The 10,697-nt window shown below is 38.9% G+C and overlaps 1 protein-coding gene across 1 annotated transcript in view; it reads right to left on the bottom strand.

The window, feature by feature from the left end:
* The window catches only part of CACNA2D3 (calcium voltage-gated channel auxiliary subunit alpha2delta 3), a gene marked incomplete at its 5' end in the record, with an annotated part of 215,312 nt that overhangs the window by 102,076 nt on the left and 102,539 nt on the right, over nt 1–10,697 (bottom strand). The window contains one exon of the mRNA XM_057373420.1: nt 117–188. Within this exon, the coding sequence (XP_057229403.1) occupies nt 117–188 (72 nt within the window). The remainder of the gene's footprint in view (nt 1–116; nt 189–10,697) is intronic.

Genomic DNA, 10,697 nt, shown 5'->3' with positions numbered 1-10,697 from the left:
ACTGTAGACAAAATAAGAAGAAGAAAAGAAAAAAAAATTAGAGTTGGCTAAAATCTTATTAGATCCCTGAAGCAACTTCATGTTTATCACACRATAGAAATAAACTGAGTACTTACAGTCTCATTTTGCTTACTAAATACTGGCATGGCAACAGTTGTCATCAACACCAATCCCTGATCATCAGCAAGCTATATTTGAAAAAGAAATACCATCTCTGAGAACTGAGGAACAATTACAGRCACACAATTCAGTGACACGATTTCCATTTTCAGCGAGGTAAGGCAGATTATCCAAATGACACGGAGACAGTTTGACCCCAGCCCCAAACCCAGCTGAGCTGAACCAGCTCTGCCCATCCCAGCACCTCCAGGGCCAGGAGATTCCTCATCCTCATTGCTGCTGCAGCCTGCCATGGCACAGAGAGAGCTGAAAGTGGTTTGGGGAAGCAGCACGGGCAGCAGCCAAGTGGCTGGAGCTCTGCTCCACATCCCTCCCACTGCCAGCTCTGCCAAAACGGCCTCGGGCTCTTTTCTCCCAGCAAAGAACAAGAGGTGATGGGCTCTRTGAGCTTAGTTCTGAGATCTCCTCAGCTCACCCAGCGACACAAAGGGTGACAGCCAGGAAGGATCCCAGCAGCACCTTTGCTCCAGCCGGTTTCAGTGTGCTGGACAAAGAGGTTGTATGAAGCATCAGTGGATCCTGCACATCAGGTTTCAGTGCATTTCACCAGCTTAGGCAGAAAACAGATCTGCTGACCTTGGTTCCATTAAAGAGAAACATTTGGGGTGGTGATCACTGGCCACAGGACAGTGGGAGTGCCCAGGCTGGGTCTGTCACACCCTCTGCTCCAGCCCAGCACTGCTCTGTGCCTGCACATCTTCACCAGTGACTGTGAAACACAGCTCAAGAAAGGTGGGGAGAGTTGTTGTTCAACCCTTTCCGTCCCCAGGGACCGATGTTTAAAGCTGAAGAGGTTTATCCAACATTCAGAAGTGTGACACGGGCAGTTGTGGCCTCAAGTGGGGATTTTGGAGAATACAAAATCTGCTTTGCTGCACGGTGTTCAGCCAGATGGACACAGCAATAGGGGTGATCTGAGCAATCCTGCAGGTGACAGCCACCCCCCAGTTGTGACTGTGACATTCTCCTACCACTCTTACATCTGTATCATGTTTTCTGCACTCAGGTAGAACTTCTAATCATTATTTCTTTCCTTTTTAGAATTTTTGCAGTTTATTTTTTGTTTCGTTTGTGTTTACAAAGGTTTTCTTATAATGAAGTGGTGGCGATTGGCTCCCCCCATTTTCAGAAAAGAAGTCCTACCTAATGATAAAGACACTTGATGAAGCATGTCTCACATTAACAAATCAGACAAAATCTAGAAAATTACATSTCTTGCAGCTCTCAATCTGCTTCAGGAGGATTTTCAGTTTGCCAGGCAAGGATATTTTCTGAGGCAKGGCACTATCTCATGGTGAGAAGGAATGTTTGCAGATATTAGAGAGGACCACAGATGGGTTTAGAGTCCAGAAGGTTTACATCTGATAGGAATCACTAGGGATATGAGGCGGAGCAAACTTGTGATCGTATTTCTTTTTTCTTGTTTGTTTTCCTTGTTAGCAAGAAGAGGTAATTCTAACCCTACTATAACCATTGATGTATCAAGGAATAGTAAGCTATTAAACAAAYAAGAAAARAAAAACCCAACTTGGAAAAAGTAGTGGGTTCAAAGGTTGCACTTGAAACTCAAATTCAGCCAAACTAAAGCAGGAATTTCCTCTCCTTGGCCACAGCAGTAGAGTCAAGCACACTGACATGATTTGTGTGGAGTGGAGCCCAGGAAATGATGCATTCTGCAGATTACATGGTGGCATTTTGGAGCACTTAGAGATTTTGTGTGATTGYCCAGGGTGGTTGCTCTCTGGCATTATGTTTTTGTCAAGAACTCATTTTACTTTACGAGTCCACTCACTCTCAAGACATTACTAAAAACAATTTAATGGATAGGATGAAGCCAAGGGACTGTCTGTAGAGTTTTAAGGTGTTTGAAATTCTTTACACGGATAAAAAAAAACCCCAAACCCATGGTCTGGAGTTTCTGGGAAATTCTGAAATAACTGCTCATTAACTCTCAAGGCTGACTATGGAAGCAGCCAGGAGTAATTGCCCCATAATTTTGTTATCTRTGAGTACCAACTAGAGCTGGCTGCTGCAATCATTTCTATAGAATTGCAGTGCTATAATCCAGCCTGTTTGATTGTTTATTTGCTTGGCAGATGAACAGGTTGTTGGCCACTTCCACAAGTGGAGTCAGTGAATGACTGGGTGAGCAGGGACTTGTATTTGCAATGTTTTACTGAGTCACTGCTCATCATGCTATATCTGCTCTAAAATCATGAATGAAGGAGACAGCAGCAGGGATTTGCCCCAGGTTTTTCTGTTGAAAAGACGTGGTGGTAACAGTTTTAGACGGGAAACTACCCAAGGGCTATGGACACTCAGTTTGGTAAAATGCTTAGCAAAAAACCAACAAACATTTAAAAGAAAATAAATCTCAAGACTGAGGAAAAAATGCATTTCCAGGCTAAATGTCTCTTGGCTGCTTAGMATAAAGAAACAGAACTTGCTCTCTGACAAAGATACAGATCTCTAGTACCTAGCGATTATAGCTTCATAATTGGAGAAAAACTCCTTTAGATTTAACTAAAATAGTTTTCCCTTTAATTCCTTCCTGTACATAGTTATCCTCCGAGAATAACCCCAAGTAAATCTTCACAAATAACAAATAAAAACCATCCTCTTAYAGCTAAGCACCTAAAGTTTAGCCTCACATCCAGCCCTAGCATCCCTCTCCAGGACAAAGACTTAGGCAGGATTCAGAATTGAACCAGACACACACATACAGGAAAGAATATACATTTTCTTAGGTGTTTCCATTTTGGAAAGAGGAATTTCAAAAACATCCCTGAAATCTTTTCCTTGTCAAGAAGAGTTACAATGGGCTGGCCAGGATTYCTGGCACACCTGCTCAGCCCACCCACCTCCCTCCATTCCTGACTCTGTACAGATTTGCTTCACAGTCTGTTGTCTTCTGTGACCACTGYACTTTGATGTGCTGATCAGAGTCAAGAGGCAGRCTGGAAGCRTCAGAGAATTGGAATTTGTGTTTTRTWCAGACTAAAAGAATAAGAAATAGCTATTATTTTAGCATAGACTCAGATTATGGTCTGGGACAATATAGGAACCTGTGTGAGTGTCTTTAGTTAAGGACACATTTCTGTGTTTAGCACACAGATAGTAAATGAAAAAAAAAAATCCCCTTATATTGTAAAATACTTAATTCAAGTTTGTAAATTGGTAATCCAAAAATGCTATTAAAAGTCAGTTTTCTTGTTGAGGAATGTGAGAGATATTTGGAAACTACCTTTAAGATTGCAATTAACATGTAAGTGAAAATTTTAATGTTTTCTGAATCAAAACCAAATTTACATAACAACTGAAAGAGAATAGCATCTCATTGGGAGGAAATAGATTCAAAGGAATGCTAAATCAAACTGTTTACTTTATGAGTATTTTGTACTCCATTAAATTCAACTTAACTACTATAATTTTATAAAAAGTGCTAAAATYACTAGTCATGCACTTTAATGAAATAGCTTTGCTAGTTTTCTATTTTCGATTCCCAGTGACAGTTAATTCAACTCTTCAAAGTAGAAGGTAAAGGATGCGGTGAATGATAAATGATGCTCCCAAAAACTGAAAGATGATAGAATCAAGATACAGGGAGGGCACAGCACTACTTACAGAAGTTAACKATAACCCAGAAAGAGAGAAGAAAACTGTCAGGAACTTTCGGGCAACAAATATCATCAAATAATTTCTATATGGAGGAAATATGGTTCCATTCATGAGGGAATCATTAAAAAAAAAAATCTTAAATGTTCCTAAACACAAAGCTCTGCTTCTGATTTGTGTRCATAATTTATTCACTTCTACCTCTTCACTCAAGCTAAGTAGAACAAAACATCACAGCAGGAGTAGGGCAAAAGCTTTTGAATCCTGCTGTGTTTGCTCAAGAAGGCAAGTAAAGCTTTCCTACTGGGAAACAAAACACCTTTTTGAACTATTAAGGGAAAATGGCTTTTGCTCTTCAATGCATACAAAAAGCTGTTTTACGTAACAGTTTCAAAGATAAAGGTCATTTCRGAAATCAAAATGAATAAATTTGAAAAGTGATAAATTTGAGTCATTATTTTATCTTACTGCTATTTTTACAGCCCTGTGGGATGGCTCCCTGAAAACATTCATAGAAGAAACATAGAGGACAAGTAAAATTCATATGAATTTGTTTCATTTTTCTGGCAGAAAGGCAACTTTTAGACACATTAACTCTTCMTAGACATATTTTGTTCTGTAAGTAACATAACCATGTTAGATCAATGTCTCTATTGCCTGAAATTATGATGAGCTTTTTACTGGGGKTTTTGTGGGTGGTTTGATTTGGTTTTGTGGTATTTTCTATTTTAAGTATAGGGTATATMACAAAGATCTTTTCCAGACAAATATCATGGTGTGACAGACATATCCACCTTAAACTCTGCATTCTTCATTTCACCCACTCTCYAACTCTGAATTTGCAAAAGTTTTGACTAAGAGCAGACAGTATAACACCAGCAGGTTTAATTGTTATTTAAATGCTGTAGACAGTTGAAAACCCACAGGTCTTCAAAATCAATAGCTAATCACCACAGAACATTGCCTAAGCATTGAAGAGTCTGAAGCCAAAGTGTTCCACATATAAGAGAAARCACATTTCATCAAGATGGTGAACTATTTATAATAGATATAAAATAGTAAAGGTAAACTTTACATGCCACATTTTTCTTTCAGATCACTCRCAGATTAAAGTGAGCATGTTTAGAGAGACATGACTGTTTGAAATGTTTATAGAGAAAACATTTGCGAGATGATACATAGATTCCAACAAAAATACAGTGCGAGTTCAGACACCATATGGCAAAACAGTGACTAAGTCAGTCATAAAGGCATGCACCAGCCCTTGTGCTGCTTCCCTTCACCTTGCAGAGAGAGAGATTCTCTTGGTTTGTGCATGAGCTGTCAGGCCATGCTTATTAAAAAGCACATTTCTTGCCTGAAGTTATCAAAAGCCCTGGAGGATTACTTGTACCTGTCCTGCCTCCCCATCCCGCTCCTTCCTTCCCACCCCTCTCCTCTTCCTCTGCACAGAAGTAGTGCACAGCCAACGAGACTCTAGTCACTCATTAATGCATATAAAAAYAGGTGGCTTTAGTTCTGCATTTGTTTGATCAAGGGGCAAACACATTGAAAATCATCTATTTCGACCACTTATGAAAATTGTGTTATTTCTCACTAACTTCAAACTTGAGTAAATTGTACCAGCATATTATTGAACAGCTCAGAATTCTGGTCTCAGAACAGGTAATAAAACAACACATGGCACAGTCTGACAGCCTGACTGGTTGTGCTTTCTGCCCCAGCACATCACAGTCTGACTCTCTCTGCAAACTAAGAGAAGCATTTGGCACAAAGGTTTGGACAAGCAGGTGAGTATGAAAAAGCCAAAGTTAGCTAGTCTAGCCATTCTTTTGGTCCTTCTACTTTTCCAGAAAGCTGTACACAAAATATTTCTTGAAACCGTGTATTTCAAGAAGAAAAAAAAAAAAACCAAAAAAACCCAAAAACCAAAACCAGTATCTCTTGGCACCATCTTCTGCAACTATCAAAGCAAGAACAAACTGCAGACATAGTGCAGTGTCATAAAACAGCATATTACCTGCAGGTTTGAAATRGAATTTTTTGAGCTCTGTGATCAAGGAAATTTCAAATATATATATTAMCATAAAAATAAAACTTCCCATCCTCATATKTCTTGCTTTYTAAACTAAAAAAGTGGCTGAAATARATTGGTTAAGTTCTATGTTCTGTGGATGCCCTCACCATTCTTCAAAAGCTAATAAATGAAAGATCACTTCACTAATAGCTTTCATTAAAAACTGAACTTTTRTCATCATCCATGAATGTTAATAATGGTGATGTCAAACTGACTAATTGCTGTGACATTTCTTATTGAAGGTGCTTTACCAAGAACAGTAAGAACAACCTGGACAAGTGAGTGCTGCAATTTCCCAGCATATTCTGTTCCTCTTTTCATTTTAATGATTTTTTTTTTACCAAAAGCACAGAACAATGTCTAACTTTTGTAGTTTCTGGAAGGTTTGATTATATTTGTGAAATACACAAGGACGATGCAACAAGCATCAAGCAATTCCTAACATTGCCCCAATGGCTGTGCTGTCCTGGCGTGCAGGGCTGACTCTGGTCACACCATATCGATGCAGAAGTGGTTTAAAGGCAAGAGCACATTTTATGGAAAGTATGCAACCTGTTAGAGAAGTCAAATGCTGAATGTGTTCAGGGGTGTGTTGGTAGATACAGTGGGGAGCAGTGAAAAGGCACCAGCTCTGCCCTGGGTTCTGCAGTCTCGGCAGCACACCCAGAGATGTTTCACATGGAGTAATGCAGTGGGTTTCTYTTTTAATCCCTACTATTATTTCAAATTGTTGACAAAATAGCCTCCCTGTTGTTTCCAAGTTGCAGGCTACTCCACTCCATGCCAGGCATGTTAAAATAACTCTTATGGTTGAAAAGCTGCTCTCAGCAGGTACCTCAGGTGGGCTCAAAGCCAGGTACCTTCCTGGGCCCAGCTCAGAGCCCCCGTGACAGTGAAGGGTTTCACTGATCACCAACTGTACATACTCACACCACCATGGAAACATGAAGCACTGGTGACTACTTGGAATGACTAGGATTTGATTAAAATATTTTACCTTTTGTGCCTGAGGGAGCTGGAAAACAACAAAACAGAACAAGCAATTATACATTAAATTAATTTGAACAGCTACTTTAGCTGCTGTATTAATAAAAGCATAACGTAATATAAAACAAAGTACAGAGGAAAGAAATTAGAGGAACTAGGTTTACATTGCCAATTGGTTCAACTTAGTGAGGGCTTATTAACTGATTTGATGATTTGACAGCTTCTCTACTAGGTATCACAAAATCACCATGTATTTATTTGTTAAATACTGCTACACCAGGAAAGGGATTGTTTTCTCATCAGATATGGTATCACACCAGAACTGTGAAGTAGTTCCATCTTCCTGTACACAAATATAATTCAGCATAAAGACAGTTTTAGTTTTAAATGGAGCTGACATTAGGAGAAGATTATCCTATTAAAGTAGAAGGCGTCCTCCGTGACAGAGGAAAGAAAAACAAAATGGGAATAGAAAGTTAGTAACTGCAAACAGATAACAACAATACATGCATAATATACATTAATATATGCATAGAACAATACATTTCTGTGCTGCAAACACAAGTATGATTACATGTGCATATATGCAAATCCAGTGCAAGTGTTTATGCATATATGCATATTTGTACCACACAGATGTTCTCAGACAGGATCAGCCATACCTGGTTGTGTGCACAGCATTCACTGTAAGCCACAACTCATGTATGAGGGCTCTGAGAGCAGGCAGCAGACTCCATCACATATAAAAGACCTTATTTGTCAAGGGTTGAAAGATGGGTTCTGTTTTCACTTTAGGAAAAAGAAAACCCATTGAAGGGGAGGAAGTCAGAAAACCAAACTGCTACAGGCACAATACAGTTTTTCCTTTTTCTGAATTCTTCCCCTGTTACTCCATACTTGTGGAGAAATCCACTCACAAAGCAGTTTAGCCTTGTGCTAAGTCCACCTCCTCAGAAAATTTGTTTTTCCAACACAAATTTTTTCTTTAAAGGCATCAGGTGAACACAGAAACAGGCAGGTGAATCAATGCCAAACACAAAAAGACCTTCAAGATCTCCAGTGAGCTTCAGACTGACCTTTTGCCCTTCCTCTGAAAAAAAACAAATAGGGAAAAAACCCAAAACCAACTTGCACAGAGCTCTCTGCTAAGAGTTAATATCCACGTGGTACATGTAATGAAAAAGAATTGTCACATGATCTYTAATTCACAAATACTGGGAGCAAGCAGCCACAATTTCTCCATTTCCACCATAAAAATGTAACAAAATTCATGGCAGGAAGCATTTCTGCAAGTAAAATCCTTTCATCCTAAAACTTGAATGATCCAATATCACAATACAAAGTATGATCAGATTAAAGTATGACCCACCCATGTTTCTAAAAATGCCCATATTTTTTAATAAATTATTATACTGAACACTATAAAAGGGTTGCTGCAGAAATAGCTGATAGCTGTGAACAGTAAATACATCTTGTATAACAGGTTAGAGTAGTTTAAAGCCTTTCTGAAAGTTGAACTACTTATTAGTCTTTGACTTGGTTAATAAATATGACTTAGAGAAGTGAAAACCATTTCTTTTTTACTTTCAAACAATAGGAGAAAGTTGTAATATGATTTCTTTTCTTTTAATTTGCCAGATTCACTCAGGAACACGTAAGTTTGGCCATGTTTTGCCAAATGAGGGATTTATAGTCAGATGGATGGAAGTGAGAATTTCCTGTTAATAACAACACACAAACTAGATGCTTCACATTTTCGTGCATGAAGTGGTCTCTATTGCTTTTACTCAAATTATTTTAAAGGGCACATTAGTAAGCATTTACAAACTAGAGTTCTGTAKTATCTGAACTCAATTTATAGCCTCTTATAAAATCAAGAATATTTCCATTCTCTGAAATATTAGTAGTCACAACCTTGATTAAGAATAAGAAGGTCAGGAGATGGGATCTACATTCCATCATGCTTTTTCCTGGGTGGGAATTTGTGACACCTTTCACCTAAGCTTAAAAATCCAGGTTTAAGGTCTTTCCTCAAAAGAAAAAAAAAGAAAAAAAAAAGAAAAAAAATCTGTCTTCATTCCCATCAGATAAATCTTCATCCTGTTGCTGATTTGAAACTTGGCTGTTACAAGGTCTTATACATGAGCAATTCAGTTTAATATTAGCTACAAATTCCTTTGAAATAAATGGTGGAGTTTTATCTGAAATTACCCCTTCTGGGAGGCCATAGGAAACAAATCATTTTCCTAACAATAATAGTCACAGTCCTCTGGTGTGACCCTTTGAGCAGAGTCAGAGCTGCCTGTCTGTGTGTTAAAGCCAGCAGGTTCCTCTGGTTGCTGTGGTTTGCTCCACACCCTGCCAAGAGGCAGCTTTRCAGTGAGCAGTGGGATCTTTCCTGGCCCTCCAGCACTGCAGGTGTTTGTATTCTGCTTACACCCCTGGTAAATTCTGCCCTTTTGATGGTTTTATTCAGCTCCAGCCACACCAAAGTGCCTCCTGTTCCTGTTTGCTTTGCCCSAGTGTCTCTCCCTCCCCTTGGTGCTTGTCTCTAAACAACGCTCACCCCAGCACGATGATGTGTAGTACCTGCTCCTTGTTTGCCATCTGGGTAAAGCAGCTTTTSTTAAAATTGTTGTGGCTGAGCTGCAGGGAGGAAGCCTGGCCATTTGCTGGCTCCAGATGCAGATTGGGTCAGGAGGAGCCCTCTGAAGGAAACTGGACCTTGCTCCACAAAACTGCTTAGGAAGACACCTTTACACAGCTGCCAGCTACAGCTACAGGAGCCTGCAGGCACCTGGGGAAATCTAAGAGGATTTTTGGGTGTAGAAAAGCAGACTTAGGCATCTTGATGGAACAATGCAGATGTTGCTGCAGCCTAAAAAACCTGATAGATTAAAGAGCAAGATTAAAACACAAAGCCTTGCAAGAGCACAATAAAGAAAAGGGAGTGGAATTTGCTTTTGAGCTTCTTTTCTTTTAACCAGAAAACAAAAGAAAACAAAAACCCTTTACTGAACATATTTCCTTATTCTATCTTGTAYTGTAAAAAATTACTCTCAGAAACTCCAAGCTCCCTAAGGTTCACAATATGTTTGATGCCAGTGAGACATGTTGAGAACTCTACTCCTAAATTCCGGTCAACTTGGGGTCCTGTCACACAATGCGACACAGAATAAATAACTGCAGGAGGTTTTTCAAGGCTGTTGTTGYGCACAGTGTCATGCTTTCCACATTTGCAAATAATGTAGTATTGTTTTGAGCCCTCCGTGGAAATGTGTTTGGCATTACCAGAAAAAGAATAAATAGACACTACTGAAGTGGTAAAAAACMCCAAGACAGGAAAAGGGATCCAACATCAATGATGCCCTTGCACTACTTTTTGGATCAGATACCTGTCAGGCCAACGTTATTGAACAAACAGTATCCCAGAGAACTGAATACTGTTTTTAGAAGCAGAAGGAATAAGTTAATAGGACCAGTAGTTCTGATCCATACCTCATAAAGGTCTAYCTCCTTTCACCCTTATCAAAATAAGTTCTTGAAGACTGATTTTGTAAACGATTTCATGATAATTGAAAAGAAGGTCATGCACTACTGTTTCAACAATTTATTCCAAACATCATGTAGTTTTATGTCCTAGATTTCTGAGAAACTAAGTCTAGAAGGTTTAAAGGAAAACACACTAGAATTATAGACTTAATGTTCTGTTAGATCAGAACTCAACTTTATGTTTGTTTGAAGAATAGCAAAAAAAAAAAAATCTTATGCAAGACTAAATTACACTAAACAGTTTTTTACCATACCAAAAAAGCATGGCTTCTATTACTAAAGAAAC

This window comes from Malurus melanocephalus, unplaced genomic scaffold (genome assembly GCF_030028575.1).
Source record: "Malurus melanocephalus ecotype Western Australia unplaced genomic scaffold, MMel_1.1 scaffold_196, whole genome shotgun sequence".
In the NCBI taxonomy this organism is placed as follows: domain Eukaryota; kingdom Metazoa; phylum Chordata; class Aves; order Passeriformes; family Maluridae; genus Malurus; species Malurus melanocephalus.
The sequence above is the reverse complement of the archived record's forward strand: the minus strand, read 5'-3'. Positions and strand labels throughout refer to the sequence as shown.